This window comes from Ursus americanus, chromosome 3, assembly GCF_024610735.1.
Source record: "Ursus americanus isolate L20-20 chromosome 3, mUrsAme1.1.p, whole genome shotgun sequence".
Lineage (NCBI taxonomy): Eukaryota > Metazoa > Chordata > Mammalia > Carnivora > Ursidae > Ursus > Ursus americanus.
Genome location: NC_142129.1, coordinates 82,740,659 through 82,761,518, shown reverse-complemented (window position 1 = coordinate 82,761,518; position 20,860 = coordinate 82,740,659). Strand labels below are relative to the sequence as shown.

General features: G+C 39.5%; 2 protein-coding genes across 2 annotated transcripts in view; one reads left to right on the top strand and one right to left on the bottom strand.

Moving 5' to 3' along the window:
• Positions 1 to 19,585, top strand: part of FBXL13 (F-box and leucine rich repeat protein 13) — a 209,149-nt gene extending 189,564 nt beyond the window's left edge. The window contains exons 19-21 of the mRNA XM_045792187.2: positions 4,717 to 4,851; positions 10,755 to 10,918; positions 19,396 to 19,585. Of these exons, the coding sequence (XP_045648143.1) occupies positions 4,717 to 4,851; positions 10,755 to 10,918; positions 19,396 to 19,585 (489 nt within the window). The remainder of the gene's footprint in view (positions 1 to 4,716; positions 4,852 to 10,754; positions 10,919 to 19,395) is intronic.
• The window catches only part of FAM185A (family with sequence similarity 185 member A), a 90,768-nt gene that overhangs the window by 8,268 nt on the left and 61,640 nt on the right, over positions 1 to 20,860 (bottom strand). Inside the window, exon 8 of the mRNA XM_087861156.1 lies at positions 11,616 to 11,691. Within this exon, the coding sequence (XP_087717282.1) occupies positions 11,616 to 11,691 (76 nt within the window). The remainder of the gene's footprint in view (positions 1 to 11,615; positions 11,692 to 20,860) is intronic.

Sequence of the window (20,860 nt, the reverse complement as noted above, 5' to 3'; positions counted from 1 at the left end):
AAATCAGACATTCTGCCCTCAAAAAGCTATAGTCAATGCAAAAGATAAAACAATTATATAAATAGCTATAATGCAAGTGGAAAGTGAGAAAGACAAATTAAATGCAAGAGGCATTTCCTCCAGAGGAAGGAACTGGGGAAAAGTTTGTGGAGTAAGCCACATTTGAGCTGGCTTGAAACTAAAGCTTATCTCCCAAATCACCATGTAATTAGGTAAAAAATTGCATCATGAAAGTTTCTTTGGAAATGCCTGTTTGGGGCTTTGGCCTTCTTCGTTTATGAATTCCCTCCATATTTAAAAGAAGTATGCCTTAGCCAAGCCTTACTCAGCCTGGTTTCCCTGGTAGGGAGGGTGGAAACGGGAGAGGCATCTCACTAACAGGTGAGGTTCTACAGAGTTCAGTTTTGGTGGCGATGCCCAGATTTCCCAGCTCAGTGTGCCCAGGCCACTGCCACCCACCTGCTCTGATGCCTGGTGCAAGGTGATATATGATACCCAAGAAACTGTAGTTCTGAACCCAGTTGATAACTTAAGATTGTGGAAGTTGTATTGTAGCCTTTGATGCAGCCAAAAATAGTCTTCATTACAGAAAATGGTTCTCGACGGCACAAGATTTCCCCAAGATTATCAATAGGAAAAAAAAAAAAAAGCCCACAAAACTTAGTAGAATGAACCGGAACCTAATGAGGTAAATAGTCAAAAGATGGGCATGCACCATGAGGGGGACTTTTTTGAGGCCGAGAGCTGCCACCTGTTGAGGGGGCTCAAATCAGGATTTTGGCAGAAGCACGTTGTTGTGACAGTCAGTAAATGTCAGTGAGACTCGGTCTCCTCTACATACCCAGTTTAGGAATGTGGTCATTCAGCCTTCCCACACTGTGACTCAGCTCAGGAGATACAGAAAAGAAATGATTTAACTCGCTAAGACATTTGAAGTTTACTTCAAAACTGTTAACCACAGCAAAACTGGTTGATGTGCGGGTTGGGATCCAAACTTGATAATGCTTGTGTTTTCTCCCCATCTTCACTACAAAAGATTTTGTCTTGGAAGAAGCTTAGTCTGACATTTTCCAAGACAAGAAAATCAACAGCACTCATATATGTAAGAATCTGCATCACTGGAGTCAGAAAGGCATAAAATAATCTTATCTGTAGGGGAGAAATGGAATTTCATGATGAGTGATTATGTTGAAACATGCCTGCAGACTTAAGTTACTTAAGACTTACATGTCTCTGAAGGAAAATATGAATTATAAAGAAAAGAGAAGTTCTGACTGACTTCTCGGATCTGCACTGACTTATGCCAAGCAAAAAGTCTGAGACCAATCGTTCTGCCTCAGATTTTCCATGGATGAGAATGCTACCATGAATGTATCATAGACCTTCTGATACATTTTTATAAGTTATTCTTTAATTTTAAAACCTCTGAGAAAGTTTAACTTCAAAGAATATTAGAGGTTTTAAAAAGGCTTAAAGCAGAACTGATTCAAGCAGTCCAAAACACTGACAGATGTAACATGTAACTGGAAGGGTTTTCAGACACTAAGCGCCTTGAATCTGCCTTTAAAGCTCACTTCATCTTTTAATAAATTATTCTTAGTTTAAATATTCCTTCTTGCTTTAAATTTTCTCTGGTTCCCTGGACTCTGTCCATTCTCTAAGTAGAAAACAATGTTATCCTACTCCTTGTGACATAAAAATTCCTATATTATTAAAACAGAATTCTTCAAAAAAAACAAATTCTTTGTATTCTTCAAGACACTTACAAAGGATGGACCAACCAACTAATATATAGAGAGAACCTATCGAATTATAAATATGATGCTTGTGAAGGGGGTATAAAAAGCTAGCAGAAAAATTAACAATTCAGGAAACAACAGATGTTGGCAAGGATGTGGAGAAAGGGGAACCCTCTCACACTGTTGGTGGGAATGCAAGCTGGTGCAGCCACTCTGGAAAACAGTATGGAGGTTCCTCAAGAAGTTAATAATAGAACTACTCTATGACCCAGCAATTGCACTACTAGGTATTTATTCAAAGGATACAAACATAGTGATTTGAAGGGGCACATGCACCCCCATGTTTATAGCAGCAACGTCCACAACAGCCAAACTATGGAAGGAGCCCAGATGTCCATCAACTGATGAATGGATAAAGAAGATGTGGTGTGTGTACACACACACACACACACACACACACACACACCACGAAATACTACTCAGTCATCAAAAAAAAAAAAGAAATCTTGACATTTGCGACGATGTGGATGGAACTAGAGGGTATTATATTAAGTGAAATAAGTCACTCAGAGAAAGACAAATATGATATGATTTCACTCATATGTGGAATTTAAGAAACAAAACAGATGAACATAGGGGAAGGAAAGGAAAAATAAAATAAGATGAAAATTGTGGGGCGCCTGGGTGGCACAGTGGTTAAGCGTCTGCCTTCAGCTCAGGGCGTGATCCTGGCATTATGGGATCGAGCCCCACATCAGGCTTCTCTGCTGTGAGCCTGCTGCTTCCTCTCCCACTCCCCCTGCTTGTGTTCCCTCTCTCGCTGGCTGTCTCTATCTCTGTCGAATAAATAAATAAAATCTTAAAAAAAAAATAAGATGAAAATTGAAAGGGAGGCAAACCATAAGAGACACTGAACTCTGGGAAACAAACTGAGGATTGCTGGAGGGGAGATAGGAGGGAGGAAGGGATACTTGGATGATGGGTATTAAGGAGGGCACTTGATGTAATGAGCGCTGGGTGTTATAGGCAACTGATGAATCACTAAATTCTACCTCTGAAACAAATAAAAAAAGCTAGTAGAGTTCCATATGATACCTCTGAGAGACTTCCTGCATTTGCACTGAAAAACTTGTTGAATTTCCAAGCTGACATTCAAGACCAATAATTCCAATCCTTCAAAGCCAGATTCTCCTCTGCACCACCACTGGGTGTGCACTCTATATTTGATTATCCCCAATGACAGGGACCTCACTATCTCCTGACAAGCTGCCCCTCCCAATTTTTGACACCGCTTAGTTGCTAGATAAGACACAATATAGGAATAAGTCAAGTCAGTTAGTAGTTAGTTAGCCACAATACAGGAATAAGTCAAGTACTGTAACTGCTGAATCAATTGAAAAAGACAAGTTCCACATGAGGTCAGAGGAAAGAGGAATCACTGTTGATTACTGTGGTCAGGAAAAGATAGTGATTGAGGGTTAAATCACCAATATCTTTTAGTACTATCTTTTGCCTCCTATGCTAAACCGCCTCTCTTGGAAATTTTCGCTCTTTTACTAACTTGCTAAAGAAAATAGTGGGCTGACTAGTTCTTTCCAGTCTTCCTTCGGGCTAAAAATGATGGGAAATTAGCATATTCAGTGGGAGGGAATCCCACTGGTGTTCTTACCTCTGGAGTCATCTGGATGGCCATCAAGGGTTCCAACAGACCAGGCCCTTCCCTCAGTTCTGAACTCACTAGTTGTATTTATAACTAAAATTAATTGTAAACTATCATTTACTGAGGTCTCTAATTTAGTATCCTAAGAATCGGAGCTGCTTCTCAATGAGGCAAAACCTCTAGAGTGAGCACATGTTGATAATTTCTAATTTTTATAATTTGGGGGAGGGACTTTTATAAGTACAGTATTAGTATATTTTGAATTGGTCATGGTTTCCAATTCCTACTCATCTTGACTTAGGATATTTTTACAACTAGTATTTGGTGTACTTTTGTGGATCATTTTGTTTTTGTATAATTGCTGGGTTGTAAACTCTTGAATGTTATTTCCTCACGGATTTTTTTCACACAGTTCTTGTATTTTTTTTTAAAGATTTTATTTATTTATATGACAGAGAGACAGCCAGCAAGAGAGGGAACACAAGCGGGGGAGTGGGAGAGGGAGAAGCAGGCTCCCAGCGGAGGAGCCCGATGTGGGGCTCGATCCCAGGACCGTGGGATCACGCCCTGAGCCGAAGGCAGACGCTTAACAACTGAGCCACCCAGGCGCCCTGTCAGTTCTTGTTTTTTAACTGAAAAGTGGGAATGAAAATTAAGAACTACTAAGGTAAAGGGAAGAATTTCCAATGATTTTCAGGCCTTTGATGGCCCTAAAAATTTCAGATGAACATTTTGGTATTTCAGAACAATGCTAGAGGGTAGATACTACTTTCCCTGATTTAAAAAAGAAGAAACTGAGGCTCAGAAAAATGAGTGACTTGCTAAGGTTTCAGAGCTAATCAGTGGTGGAAATGAAATTAAAACTCAGGTCTACCTGATTCCAAAGACCGTGGTCTTTCTGTTACATTAACACCATCAACCCCAGAGTGTCTCCCATCTAATTCTCTCCTCCAGATTCCTTTTCCTCCAGTCATGTGGCTGAATATAAGTCTAATAATTACTAACTACCTGGGTAAAATCTCATTAGCACTAAATCCAGGAAAACCAAATTCTGTTAACAGGAATTTGAATATTACTAAGCTGTTAAGCTGGTATGTGAATGTCTTTTGTTTTAAAAAAAATTTGGATGTAATCGTCCCCCCCCCCCCACTCCCCCCCCCCCAGCAAGATGTAACACATCTCTATTTCAGGGACTGAACTGCATACTAAGTAAACTGCTATGGGTAAGGTAGCTCCAGATGCACATGACATTTGAATAAAGGCTAAGAGAAAAAAAGAGAAAAAAAAGAAACCCTCTGACTTTGGAATTTCTTGCAGGCATTCTGCAAAGGCTCACTGATCTTAGAACACTTGGATGTCTCTTACTGCCCCCAGCTGACAGATGAGATTGTTAAAGCACTGGCCATTTACTGCATTCACCTCACATCTCTCAGCGTTGCTGGTTGTCCTCAGGTACGTGCACGAGTCAGAGTTCAGACGTGTCCAGCAGAAGCATGGACAAAGGGTAGCAGTTGGGGTCAGATGCATCACAGAACGCATTTTCTTTGTTATGTCTGAGGTATTCGTTACATTTTTTTTCTTTCCCCAAATTGGAAATAGCTTTATGATTTCATTTGTTTCAAAGCAGAATTTTCAAAAAGTTAAAAACAATTCTCGTTCAAATATGAAAATGTGTCTAAGGTTTATTTAATTCATTAAGGAGAGAACCAGCAAAATGGTAAAACCAGTTCATGGAGCATTTGCTCAAACAGTATTTATAGGAATGAAAGAAAAAGAATGTTGGAATATGATTGTTGGGTTGGATCCAAAATTAGTTAATGTCCTCTAAGGTACTAAGCCCATAACCTTGGAGTTAAAGTTCCTACCAGATAGAAATAATTTACAATTCTCCTGGACAAAAATATAACAAGCTACAACATGTAACTTCACTGAGTTTGGGCCTTAGTCGATGGTAATTAGTATGGCATAATTCCTTACTGAAAATTCCTCTCGTGGGCCTGTTAAGCAATGTTTCAGTATGACACTGAAAAGATATATAATCACCTTTTCTTATTTCCAGTGTTTGATAATTTTTCCAACATCTGTTTTTATAAAAGAAATATGTACTTATTGTAAAATCTTTGGACTACATATAAAAACAAAAAGAAGAAAGCAAAAATCTGTTGTCATACTACCATCCAGACATAACTGTTGTTGGCATTTTATATTAAATCTTCTAGAATATTTTTCTATGTACACAGAGATTAGAAATCATTATAGAATATTTATGTTTTGTCCTTTTTTTAAAGAATAGAATCACACTTTCCAAAATACGTTATAGCCTACTTTCTTTTCTCTTAATACACTATGGACATATCTCCATGTCAAGAAATAGAGATCTCTGATTCTGGATTAATATGGCAGACTGAATATATATATATAATTTGTGTATATTCCCTCTTGAAAACCTACAGAACTGCAGAAGAAGGCCGAGAGCCCATGTTGATAGGGAAAACAGGAGAGAAGACAAGAGCTAGAAAACTTTGGAAGTCTGAAAATAGATTGAATAATTCAGCAGACTAGAGACAGCTTTGAATCCTAAGCCAACAGTAGAGAAAGCTGGGGGGAAAACTGATTTATACCATGATCTTCAAATTTGGTAGCACTGTTTACCCCTGGAACTGGGTTAAGAGGGTGGCTAAAATGAGGAAGACTGGGTTAAAAGTTCTTGAGAAATATAGACAGATACCTAGATTCCTCCCCCCCACAACTTCACACCCCTGGGCACCTGCCCTTCCCTACCTTCACCAAAAGGTTAGATATTTATTTCCTAGATTTCCCAGATTTTTTTTTAAAGATCTTATTTATTTGACAGAGAGAGCGCAGAAGCAGGGGGAGCAGCAGAGGGAGAGGGAGAAGCAGATTCCCCGCTAAGCAAGGAGCCCGATGTGGGACCCGATCCCAGAACCCCGGGATCAGGACCCAAGCTGAAGGCAGATACTTAACGACTGATTCACCCAGGCGCCCCTAGATATCCCAGATTTCTCAACCCTGGCATTATTGATACTTTGGATGAGATAATTCTTTGTACTGGGGGTTTATTCTGTGCTCTGTAGAATGTTTAACAGCATCCTTGCCCTCTCCCCAGTATGTGTCCATAGCACCTGGTCCCCTACACCCCCTTAACATGACAATGAAAAATGTCTCCAGATATTGCCAAATGTCCTTGCGGAGGGGAGCGGCAAAATTGCTCTACTATTTGTTCTACAGATAGTAAAAACAGAAGGTTGCTGGGGGGGACCCTGGGTGGCTCAGTTGATTAAGTATCCAAGTCTTGGTTTTGGCTCAGGTCATGATCTCATGGGTGGAGGTATCTGGCTCAGAGCTCAGTGGGGAGTCTCTTGAGGATTCTCTCCCTCTGCTCCTCCCCCCACTCATGCATGTACCCATGCACGCGTGCTCGCTCTCTCTCTCTCTCTCTCTCAAATGAATGAATAAATCTTAAAAAAAAAACCCAAAACCCTAAAAAACAGAGGGTTGCTGGGCTAGGAGATACTATGTATAACTGAGAGTTTGAGTACAAAGGTGAAAACAGGAATTAAGTGACTGAATGCTGAATGTAGAGACACTCAAGCACTCTTCCAACACAGCATCCAGAATGTGGCTGCCAGATTTTTCCCTCCAGGCAGGAGACTGAAAGCTTCTTTTCTGGAGACTCTGACTAGCACAGGATGAAAGACAGAAAAATATTGACATTTGGGGGTTTATCAACTAATCATCCATCTAACCATTGAAGCTTTAGGTAGAGAACACCCACGTCATGCACTCAGACATTCTAATCAGTGTTTAGCCCTTTTGCTATTGATAAATGGCTGACAGTCAAGGATTACCAGACATAACAGAAAAGCGTCTGAAGTGGAAGATAGAGACTGAAACAGATTAAGAGAAAAAACTTGGAGGAAGAAAAATATGCAGAGGGAAGAAAATAAAAAAAATCTTTAAAAAAAATCCTCAGAAATTACAAGACCAAGAACAATCGTGTTGTCTTCCATTGTGCACACTAATGGGCTTCTTATTAGTAAAGCATGAAACTTTCAAGATGCCCTACATTCCAGCTAGTCAAAAATTCAGCTTCTCAGCCATTTAGTTTGGTGCGGTGAGTGGATTAAGAGAGTGAAGCTAGAACCTCCTAATTCCTCCATAGGTATTTGTGCTGTAGTAAGGAAGAGGAGGCAGTGGGGGAAAAGATGTGGTAAATCATGACAAAATTAATCTAGAAAGTTCAGAGCAAAATTTTTGTTTAATAATGTACTTGTTTAGAACTAGAAAAACCAGGGCACCTGGATGGCTCAGTCGGTTGAGCGTCTGCCTTCAGCTTAGGTCATGATCTTAGGGTCCTGGGATCGAGCCCACATCGGTCTCCCTGCTCAGCGGGGAGCTTTCTTCTCCCTCTGCCTGCCTTTCCCCCTGCTTGTGCTCTCTCTCTTCTCTCATTCTCTCTCTGTCAAATAAATAAATAAAATCTTAAAAAAAAAAAAAAAGAACTAGAGAAACCAAATGTCTTTCTAGTCAGCATCATCTGGTTCTAGAAGTGGGTCAAGGAACTAAGCACACTTAGCAGCACTGACCATGGACCCTCTGCAGAGTTCTTGTTTTCATTTGTGCACAGACACATAGACACATGGACAACACATGGCTCCTTGGGAATGACCCTGGCCATAAAGCAGGCACAGATGGGAAATGGGCTTTTTAGTGGCTCTACTAATTAGGGGGAAAAGTAGGAGAATGAGAGAAGTAAAGACTCCAGTGAGACTAGGAATTGGGGCAGAGGATTTTTTGTTTGTTTGATTTTGGGTTTTTTGTTTTGTTTTGTTTTGTTTCCTTTTGGTAAGGAGACGCTCCTGCTATAAACTGTGAGGTGGATACTGTCTTGTGCCTAGAAACTAAGGAGGATGTTAGAAACAAGATATTATAAAACGAATAAACCTATATCAAAGATCTAGGGTGAAAAAAGGGAAGGGGAGTAGATTATTCCAGAACCTCAGTGTAAGAGAGAAGAAGGGCTTAACTTTACTATCTTTGTGGGTCAAGTAAGTATTCTGATTCAGAAGATGTGGTAACATAATTCCAATGGAATACTCCTCACTGAGAAATCATAAGGCTATGGGTCCAGTTTAATATATTCCACCTACATTGCTTTTTAAATATTTATTTATTTATTTATTTATTTATTTATTTATTTATTTATTTGACAGAGAGAGAGAGCACAAGGAGGCAGAACAGCAGGCAGAGGGAAAGAGAGAAGCAGGCTCCCTGCTGAGCAGGAAGCCCGATGTGGGGCTCGATCCCAGGATGCTGAGATCATGACCTGAGCCAAAGGCAGCCCCTTAGTGGACTGAGCCACCCAGACGCCCCTACATTGCTTTTTTAAATTAAATCTGATTTTACTTTAACTTCCAGTATAGTTGACACACAGTGTGACATTTCCACCTAAGTGGGTTTTGATGAGCCATGAAACACGTCAGTGTCTGGCTCATCATCCTAGGCTAGGTTTCTCAAAAGGCCACGAATCAATCTTGAATGGTCACCTTATCCACCTCCTGGAAGGCCAGCTCTTCCTTGCAACCAGCCCACCTCTAAGTCGTAAGGAGTACCGTGACCCCACCTTACCCAGCACTAAAATGGGAATAACAATCTCTGCTCAGTAGGACTGTTAGGATCTTGTATCTGGGAGTTAAAAATTTAGCCAGTCACCTCCACCTCGAGTTCCCGGCCCCGTTAAGTCCCAACAACGTCAGTTCAGTCACTGAACATCTTGAGCTTCTGATCTGTGGGAAATGTAGGACTACTTTTTTACTCCTTCAGAATCAATAAAACCTAGCTCTCTGAACTCTACCTGTCCTAGTCTTTTCCATCCTCTCACTATCTTTCTTTTTCTCTACAATTCTGAGGGCTTTTTTCTATTTCTTTTCAATGACATCAGATCCTCGGAGACAATATAGTATGGTAGCAATGTCTGAAGGCATTTTTGTGAGAATCAGGCGCAATGTTAAACCTTGGTCCTATGCATGTTCTGAAAACAGGCCATGCTTAGACAATGACAAAATCTATTTTTCCAAACACAGAAAGTATACATTTCAAACTGAAGGGTTTTCTGCATACTTCCCTCAACTTTATATTAAAAACAAGAGCCAAGCCTCATGGCATGTTTTTTAGAGTGTTCAAACATTTAAAATGAGAAATTAAATCCAGTTGGAAAAAAATTCCTTTGAGGAATGTCATCTTGTTGATTCTACAGCAAGTCGCAGTTCAGCTATGAATTCAAAAGCTAGACCCTGAGTAAGTAAAATAATCTAAGAAGTACAGTTGAATTATCTCTGCAGAACATCTGGGCAAACTCTCAAGATGCTGGAACTCTCAGCAGAATTTCTGAGTAAGATTCATGTAGTCTCTGTGGCTTCTGCTCTCTCTTCCCCTGCCTACAAACATCTGTCTTGCCTTGTCCCTTTCCCGAACCATGTTACTCTACACACAAACCATCAGAGATGTCCAGATTCCTTCACAGAGCAATCCGACCTTGTCTGCAGGTTAACTTCAGAGGATATATATTTTTTATAGTTTTTGTAACATGTTATATTATTATACCTATGTTTCTAAATTGATGAAGCCTTAGAGTGGATTCAAGTTTAAAGCCAAATCCTATTATGGCAGCATTTCATAAATTGTTCACATTAGTGTGACAAGTATTACTTGTAAGTATTAAGGAAATTTCGATGAAGTTACCAATCCAAAACAGAGAACTCTAAAATGAAAATAACAGCAAGATCACAAAGTCTATTGGTGCCACCTGAAACATAATTTTACTGTTCTGGAAACAGTTAAATCACTAACGTGAGTTACAGGCCCATCACATGACAAGCTGGCAAGAGTTCTGATACCGGTTGTTACAGACTGAGTTTTTGCCCCCCCACCCATTCATATGTTGAAACCCTCATTCTCAATGTGATAGTATTAGGAGGTAAGGCTTTGGGAGGTAATGAGGTTTAGATTGAGGTCATGAGTGCAGAGCCACCATGATGGAATTACTGTCCTTATAAGAACAGGAAGAAACTAGAGCTCTCTCTCTGCTCTGTGAAGATACAGCAAGAAAGTAGCCATCTGCAAACTTGGAAGAGGGTCCTCACCAGACTTTCAGTCTGTGGGTAACCTAATCTTGGACTTCTCAGCTTCTAGGACTGTGAGAAACAAATGTCTACTGTTTAAACTATCCAGTCTATGGCATTTTGTTACAGCAGCCCAAATTGATTAGTACACTATTCTTCCCTGGGATGGAGTTCATTGGAATAATCAGTACTTAACTTTGGCTGTGTGTTCAGATTACGGACTCAGCGATGGAGATGTTATCGGCAAAATGCCATTACTTGCACATTTTGGATATTTCTGGGTGTATCCTGCTTACTGACCAAATGCTGGAGGACCTTCAGAGAGGCTGCAAACAACTTCGAATCCTTAAGATGCAATACTGCAGATGTATTTCTAAGTGAGTATGAACCTGAATATGAAAAGCTTTGAGAACTACTTTCTGAGAAAGCAGAATACGTGACTATGACATTTGTACTACAGAGTGGCTCTCAGAGTTATGAAGTTTCATTCTATTTTTTGCCTAATAGGCAACATTTTGAGCTGAACGTTATGAAGCACTCTTCTAAAATGGTCTTTGTGGTTTTCTATCCATTTCCCAGTAGCCCTTCTATTCCAAGCACTTCCCTTTCCTTGACCATGCAGGTGTTCAAAGTCTTCACTCTACTCCTTGTAGAACTATCATCACCTCTTCCTCTACTCATCTCTCAAAATATTTCCATTCAGTTAATCTCCCCTAGGTGCTAAAAATAATTAGATTAAACCAGTTAACAATTGAGTATAAATTACTAATGGTTACCCTAAGCCCCATCCCTCTCAAAGCTATTTGCTTGATAGTTGTTACTCATTTAGGGATTTCCTGTAAGAGCTAGAGCTGAGGGTAAAGTATTCTGGCTTGACCGCATCAGGACCATGCTCATTCCTGCAACTGGCAAAATATTTCCACTATAGCAAAAGTTGGGTAAATAAGCAATCTATACAAGTAGAAGGTCTCAGGTGTCTACCCTATGAGTTTTTAAATATAAAGCAGTTATTTGCTTCATTGTTTAGTTTTTTTCCTATTGATGGAGAGTAAAAATGTGCAAGTTTTAACTGACCTGATGAAGTAACCTGTGGAGTGTTCAAAATGAGAATTCTTGACCAATCCCTGAAGGTCTGGTTCTCTTCTGCAGGCTAGAAAACAGAATACTAAGAATTAATATTGTCAAAGTATAATGTGTTCTAAGCACATATATTTCATGGAGGAACTTTCTTAAGTAAGCAGTCCTGGCATAAACTGAACTATGAGATCTGCTCACTTGAAGCCTGAGGAAGAAATGGTTTCTGATCCAGGGCTGTATGTGTTAAAATGAAATTAAAAAAAAAAATCACACACAAAAATTATTACTTGTAAAATAGTCACTCTCACTGGGCCCAGGCCTGCTTGGGGGAGGGCAGCCCACTGAAACTGGGTCAGAAAAAAAAGAAGCAGGTCTGAAAATTTTTGAAGAGGAGTAGAGACTCAACCCTACTTAGTAGGTCTGGGGATGACTGATACAGATACTATTAACTTCATTGAAAAGGGATACCATGAAATAAGGTCCTGGGAGTCCCTGCCAGCCTTGTCATATCATTAAACAGACAACTTTGGGTAAGATGACAATGCATGAATAACATATTACACAAAGGAGTTTGGCTTCTAATCTTCTGATTGTATTTTGACAATCACTATTTTGGGGAGGTAATATCACTAACTGCTCATAAGTGGGATTTTAAGTAAGAATGAATGGAGACTGTCTGGCACGGGCCTCTGTGAACCTAATTATGGTATCGGATATTAAGGTGTGATAAATAATGGTATTTGGTTAAGACGACCCAAAATATCTGGTAATATCCTTATCCTGCCTTTGACTGCTCACTCTTCTTCAAGGTCACTAGGTAAAAAATAGGCGAAGATAACCAAATAAGGCAAAATAAGACTACTAGCTAGGCTTGGCCCCCCAAACCCAATGCAAAATTCTCATTAACTAGCTGGATCTATGAAAAATTCCTTTACCTAAGCTAGGACAGCCAACGTCTCTCTCGTCTTCTACCACCAAGCCTGGCTCTTCCTACAAGCAAGAAGCAGAGACATGGTCCGAACGCTTAGAGGGGAACTAACTGGCTTTTGTCTATTTCGTTGTCTAAAATGGCCAAATCACATCAGTCTTCCTCATAGGCCCACCCCTGCCAAGTCCCAGTAGGAAAGAGGCCTATAGTCCTCTGATTCTATCTTTGTTTAGCAATAAAAAAGGGCAGTCCCCACCGTAGAGTGGTTTGGAGAGTATCAGCATTTGGACTAGTAAGGCTCCGAGTACTTGTCTTGACTTACAGCTTCTAGGATGGGGTACAGTTTTTTAGCCAAGGAGCTCCCAAAATACCTGGTACTGAAAACTTTGATTTGGGAAGTGTTAAGGCCTGACCAGGGTCAGGTTTGTTTGGAGTCAGCTCTAAGGACTATAAAGCAGATTCCTTCTCCACTTAAATCCTTGGGTGGGCCTTTGAAGACTCAAGCTCATGATGATATCTAATTGCTTACCTATCTATGTTCACTCCAAAAAAGCAGAGTTGTTTGCTCTTACCAGGGCTAATGTGGCTCCCTCAACTGCAGTGACTGTTTTGTCTGGGTGCAACGGAACATTTGGTAGTTGGGATAGAGGAAAATGGATTTGAATCACAAAGTGTTGGACTCCCACACGTTTGATCCCATTTGAACATAAAAACATTGCATAATGTGGCTCTTAAAGTCCAATTATAGCTATCAGAGGAAAGTCTTCTATGTAAAAATTCCCCCATATTCAATGGACTCTAAAAATATTGTACCAGCTTTGCAGATCAAAGACGCCTGTCCAGTTAAACCGGGGGAGTAGCAAACTTTTGGTCAATGAGAAAATAGGCTACAGATCTTTTGCAAGAGAGCTTTCAGCATGAGATATGCTGTCATTCTACCAACCCCAGAGCCTAAAGAGATCACAAGAAGTCATTCCAGAAGCATCATGTGGAGACATAATCTAGGTTCCTTTAATTCAAGGAGGAATAAGTAGCAACTATGATCATAAACATGACAAGAATATCTAATTGTTTAGATTTGAAGGAATTGTGTACAACCAGCCTTTCAAAGTATGGGCTTCTGTGGGAAAAACACAAAAGTCAATGGAGAGGAGGAAAGGCATAGTGGGAGAGAGGGAAAAAGACCCTAACAATGGTCTACAACCCAGGAGGGTCTGAACCACAGAGAGGTAAAAGAGACATTAAGTCTATAATTAGCAAAGAATAAAGGGCCCTTTCTGACATTTTGGTGTCCAGAGTCCAAAACTTTCAACTGTAAAGAGATGAGTAGAGTCTTGGTGGCCTTTAGAACCCCAAAGAGCAGTGCAGAGATTTCTTGAAGGCCTTCTGTAAGCAGTTGCTGGCAGCATGAATTACTAGCCAGGTACCCCAAGAAGTCTGTTGCTAGGAAATAAAACTCTCATCAGAGTTCTTTTGTCCAGCTCATGGAAAAATCTTTGGGGAAAGACCTTTGTGATCTGGAGCTACTGAATGTTATTATATGAACAAATAATATTACTTAACAATTATTATTTGCTATGTATTGTGTTAATCCTATTTGATGTTTACTATCTTATCTAATCCTCATACATACCCCCATTACCATAAAAATGAATAAGGAAACTGGTTTAAGCAGTTTAAATAAGTCCCAAGGTCAAACAAATAAAAGGCAGAGCCATACTTCGTACCTATCTTAATCATTACTATGTTGCTCTTTTGCCTTTAGATTACTGATTTTCAAGCTTTTTGAAAGCTCTAACATTCAAAGGACTTGATCAATAAGGGGAGACATGAGTTCTGTATGCCCAGTTTACTTGCTGATGCATAAATCTGATAGGCTGCTGATTACCAGCAGTCTTTGTGTTGGCTCCAACACCCCCCACCCTTTCTTGCCTACTCAAGAAACTAGGAGGAAATGTGTGTGCGGGCAAGTAATGCTATTATAGGAATAACCTTAAATCTCCTTTAATTTAGAAAACCCAAAAATCACTTACAAAATTCAGTACCTCATTATTATTAAACATTTAATGTGATACTTCACAACTCTTTGTGCCATATCACTTTGAAAATCATGTTCTATATTGATCCAGAGAAACCTGTCTCACCAACTTAAATGAGTAATGACAACTAACCACTGCAGCACACTGGTTCGGTTCCCAAAGCATCTCCTATAAGGTCCAAGGACCTTACAGTCACTTAGGTCAAGCCAGAGTGAAAGGGACTCAGAGGATTCCACATGTACTCTAAGAAATTTAGAACACATAGTAATTCCTAACCATACATTTTCTTTTCAGTATTTCGTAGCTCCCATATATTGACCATACCAGGACACCAAACTACTTTAAAAGAGAGAAAGAGAGAGTGTGTGTGTTCTTTTTGGCAGGAACATTCAGTTTCTACATTTTCAAGTTCCTGGATACTCTTCAAAAGTACATGTGTGCAAACACACACAGAAAAACAGGATGTGTCAAAAAGAACTCAGAGATATTTGCTGGCAGTAACCATGCTTGTCTGTTCTCTTGGCCAGGTCCTGAGTCTTAGCAGTTAGTCCTAAGATTATGGATGCCAAAGGTCCAAGTAAGGTGGTCAGGACAGCTAGTTCATGGGCTAACGATTTTCTAAAAGGTGGAGAGAAGTGGATTAGGGAATAGTCTACACTGGCATTCAAATTCTAATAATCCTAGATTTGCCCCAGGACAGATTCAGATTTTCAGTTTTTTTTCCCATTACCCTTCCTGTGAAAGCCTACACGCTTAAAGATACTCCTTAGAAACACTCTAACTATACAAAGCCTTAACCTCCTGGCTTTTGAAACTGGGGGAAGAAGGGAAGGGAAGAAGGGGTCTCAGACCTGATCCTTCATTCATCTCTGGTCTGTAAGCATCACCTCCAATGGTCAGGGGACCTTCGGATGTTTAGTTCCACTGAAGGTGACCATGAGTCGAACAAAGAGCAGTGCTTATCACTAAGAGCTAAGGTAAGGGTGGCATAGAGCCAAGAAATAAGGGGTCAGTACCCTTAACCCTTGTTTTGTTCAAGGGTCAACTGTATTTCAACAAGGGAGGACATTTTTCAGAGGAATTTTATCTCCTCCGTTTCAGAAAAGGAAGGAAGATCCCTCTCTGCCCCAGCAACAATGCACTGACTACCACTTGCAGTCAATGAGAAACTGCCATAACCTCAAACTCTTGTTCTTCTCCAATAAACTATTGTTGAAAACAACCCTCCCCAATTTCCTCCTAAAACATAATAAAAGTTGACCTTCCCTTCTTCTTTTTTGGACTTGCCTATGGTTTACCATAGCTTGCTTGTCCTGAATAGCAATTCCTCTGTTATTCTCAAATAAACTTATTTTTTATCTTAAATAAAATTGCTCTTTGCTTAAGTTAACAGCATATACCATTGGGTACTTCCCCTATGGATTGTGCTCAATAGGAAACTCGTTTTGATTCTGTCCCATCGCATTGCATCTGATGAGTGCTCTTCCCTATTCATTCCCTATTTTTCTTGTCTGTATTGAGGATTCAGTATTCACAACTTTCTTGTTATTTACCCCAACTCCCATTGTTTGCCCTAATTATCATCTAATTTACCCTGGCTTGTAGCTGACTGAGGAACTATATGACCCATTATTTAAATGTTACCAATCAGCATTAAGTGTACTTATCCTCCTACCAGTTACCAGACCTCTCAAAAACTGTTGCTCTTCTGAGGCCAAAGGTTACATATACTTTGGCCAATTACTTACAAATCTTTTACTCCCCAAACTCATCCTTTTCCTAAAGGTTAAGACCATTGTTGCCTATAATTGTACTGGTCTTATCTTCAGTGACACTGAATCATGACCAACAACTGAACTACAGTGTGCATGTCCAGAGCTCTGCTGTTTGGGATGCAGACGGCAAGAAGGTGGGAATAGTAACCTATAAATGCCTCAAACAAACCTGCAGAAGAAAGCAAAAAGGGCTTCCCTTGTTGGTGTAAACTGCTGAAAATGTCTTGTTTTGGTTGTCACTGAAGACACAAAGAAATGGAATACACCCTTAAACAACTTACTACCTTCTTAAACAAAAGGAAAATAATAAAGTTTAAAATTATAAAAAATTAACGCCATGAAGCTATGTATTGGAAAGTAATTAACTCCAAGATCAACTTCTTATAGAGCTCAGAGGAGGAAGGGCTTGGCTTTGGGTCTTTAAAGAGACTGTATTGGTTTGAAGTTTTGAAAGATGGATCGAGTTTAAATAGGCAGACATGGGGTGAAGGGTAAGTAACAATGAAGCTCTGTTGTCTAGGGTAGTGTTTTATATTTGAAACTGATGGTGCCAATATTTTATACCTCAGAATCCCTCAACATTTGGTATTATGTTGCAGTAAGTACTCAAGGCAAAACAAAACACCCTCAAAGACAAGGCAATCTCAACTCCATAGAATTGGAAAGGGAGAATAATCTTCAGAAGAAAATGGAAAGCTAAAGATAGAACACTACTATTACTGCATAATGATGTCCTATTTAGAGTACATATAAAGATCATATAAAAAGTTTCAAATGTAGGACCACACTTAAAAAAAACTTAAACATTAACAGAATGCAAAACTTCATCTTTGACCATAAACTTATCATTCAAATTTGAGAATAACTACTTCTCTAAAGAGAAGACACTTGTTTGTCAAGTTTTCATCCATAGAATTGGTGGCTCAGAACTAGAAATTTGTATAATTTGCTTTTACTCATATTGTTCTTTAAACTTGCATGTTTTTTTTGTTTTGTTTTTGTTTTTGTTTTATGTGAGTGCAATTATATATGCCAAAAGCAATGTGGTAAGAGATGGAATCAGCAATGCTATGGTTGTCTCCCTGTTGAGTTTGGTTATAATTATTTTAATACATCTAAAATTTGGTTCAAATGAAATAGCATTTTAAACAACTGATGCATCTCAGCCTTTTCCAATTTCATTGTGCTGTCTGAACTCATATAGCCATTGAGCACAAATTTAACTCAAAGCATGTGGTAATACCAGCTTCTTTATCAATGACTGTTTCCAGACCTTTGCAATTAATAACTCAATGTAATATATGGTAATAGCGGGCAAAGTAGCTCCTTCATGGGCAAACACCATTACTCATTTCTGATCCTATAAAAGTTGCCAGTTACTTTTTTTTTTAAGTACTGATCTCAACATTCAAACCAACTTCCTAGAAAAATGTCATTGTTCTACCCTTGAAAAGGCATTTTCAAGTTAGATATACTGTTTTTTTTTTTCTCATGCTGTGATATTGTGATATTATGAGAAATAGATTTTGGTCATTTAGATGACCAATATATATTTGGTCTTCCTTCACGGTTCTTGGCTCCCCAAACCCTAGGAATTTCCTGGGCAATAAGAGCAATGAGGACATCTTTTGTCACATTTGGTCTCATCCCCCATTCCTGAAATCAGTTTAGAGACATAAAGATTAAATAGGTGTCTTGTTATTTATAACAAACTCCTTTCCACCACAACTGGGTTTATGTTAATGAGGTGACTTTTGGAAAGCACCTTAGGATGGAAGCTAGGGAAACCAACCATGAACAGAGGAATGGAACTTTCAGTCTCACCCTCTGATTTCCAGGGAGGGGAGAGGGTGGAGATTAAACCAATCACCAAATGGCCAATGATTTCATCAAACATGTCTACATAATGAAGCCTTCACAAAATCCTAACGGGACAGGGTTTGGACAGCTTCCGGGGTTGGTTAATGTGCGTAGATTTTGGGGAGTGGTGCACCTTGAGAGGGCATGGAAACTCCACACCCTTTCCCCACACCCTGTCCTATTTATCTCTTCCATCTGGCTATGCCTGAGTTATACCCTTTTATAATACACCAGTGATCCAGTAAGCAAAATGTTTCTCTTGAGTTCTGTGAACAACTCTAGCAAATTGATTGAAACCAAGAAGGGCGGGGGTGGGGGTGGGGGTGGGGATTGTTGGAACTTCTGCTCTACAGCTGGTCAGTCAGAAGCCTGAGTGACAACCTGTATGCAATTGGTATCTAAAGTGGAGGGCAGTCTAGTGAGACTGAGCCTTTAACCTATGGAATCTGACACTATCTCTGGGTAGGTAGCGTCAGAATTAAGTTAAATCGTTAAAGCTGCTAAGAATTGCTTGAGAGTGGAAACCCCCCACCCCCATCTTAAAATTGGGGTCCAGAATGACTTTTAGATGCTTTTTTTTGCTTTCTTCCTTACTTCTTCGTAAGAAAGGCAGTAATAGTATTTTTAATCATTTTGGTCACTGACACCTTTGAGAGTTTGATGAAAGTCGTAAACCCTCTCCTCAGAAAAATGTATATTAGGTACAAAACTGCATGAATTTTCAGGGAATTCATGGACCTCCCTGAAGTTCATCCATCTATCCAATAGGGATCTGTGGACTCTGGGTTAAGAGCTTCCGCATGGTAGGACTTCACAGGTTGGCTGGTTAGGGTACTCCCTCACCAAAGAAACTGGAAATACCAGGCAGAAGGCTCACTCAAGGGCACTACAGAGTGCCCTCAGTGTTCCCACTCCATTGCCATGCATAGCTTCCTTACCCATCACGGAGTCTTGTTAATCTCTGCACTGGCTGAATCAGAGAGCTACTGAGCTACTTAAGCTTTGGGACCCTCAATATTTGCATAATTACCCTTACCCTACCTCTCAGGACTGCAAAGAACTGAGAAATTCATTTGACTTGTGACTGTTCTTTAACTACAAATTTGCTCTAGTTTGAAAATTCTGTACTAGTAACTACTTCTGCAACTGGCTAATGTGAATCACTGTTATTGCAGGGAGGCAGCGAAGAGAATGTCATCTATAGTTCAGCAGCAGGAATATAACCCTAGTGATCCTCCACTTTGGTTTGGCTATGATTATGAAGGCAAGCCCCTTAAAAAACAACACGAGATAACACCACTTAAAGGAGATGAACAAGTCACAGTGGCAGAGTCAACACACAGTAGTGAAGAGGAAGGAGTATGACCTTCAGCCTCAAGCAAGAACAAAAAATCCAGAACGTGGTAACTTCATCTGAAGCAAGTATTTTTACCAGCTAGATCTCAACAGTGAAAACAAGCAGCAAATCATCTCCTGACTTTTACTTCAACTACAAATATTTCTAAATACAGTATTAGTTCTTCTAATTGGTTTAATCATGATTTTTTTTAAAAAGCCAAATCAAGGATTGCTACTACTATGTAATTTTTCCCACTTAAATTTACCTTCATCAAACAAATAGTTCTGATGAGATTATCAAATCTAAGGTTACAGTTATATAAAACAACCCTGAAAAATGTGACGTTTTTAACAAGGAATTTAGAAGCTTTTCTTTACAAAAGAAAGCAGAGATGGTCATACAAGTCAGCATAACAGTTTGAGCTGGGGCAATGATTTTAAGAATCTGTGACGATATAAAAAGTATAGACATAATTTTTTTGAAAAGATTTTATTTATTTATTTGACAGAGAGAGGCAGCGAGAGAGGGAACACAAGCAGGGGGAGTGGGAGAGGGAGAAGCAGGCTTCCCACTGAGCAGGGAGCCCGATGCGGGCGTGTGATCCCAGAATGCTGGGATCATGACTTGAGCCAAAGGCAGACGCTTAACGGCTGAGCCACCCAGGCGCCCCAGTACAGACATAATTTTTTAAAGGAAACAAGGCTTTCTTGTTATTTCCAGATATTTAACAATAAGAACTAAATGCCACTTAACTCTGGACTGACCTCCACATTTGACTAAACAGTCATGGATAAATGCTATGAAACATCAATTACTTGTGAATTGATAGGATGTCCCTGCAATGTTTCAGAATGATCTTTTAATCACATTGGTGCTACAGAGGAATTTTAAGAACTATGCTATGTCAAAAAAGATGCTCTCCTGATTTTATGCTTAGAGGTATGGGTTATTGTGTATCTCATTATTTTTAATAAGCTTTCATCTATGGATTTTTACTACTCTGGTAAAAGATAATAACTACAGAATTCAAATGATCACATGCTAGTATTACCATTATTTGGTATTATGTGATACTCCTGTTGATAGAGTCCAGGAAAAAAGCACAACTCTGTTCTGACTGCCACGAACAAGCTGTGTTGGTAATATTGGATCAGTCTTTTAACCTTTCTATTTTCTCCATTACTTATCTTTCTTCTTTTAATTTTAATTCCTGTGTAGTTAACATACAGTGTTATCTTAATTTTAGGTGTAGAATATTGTGATTCAATAATTCCATATATTACTAAGTGCTCATCATGGCA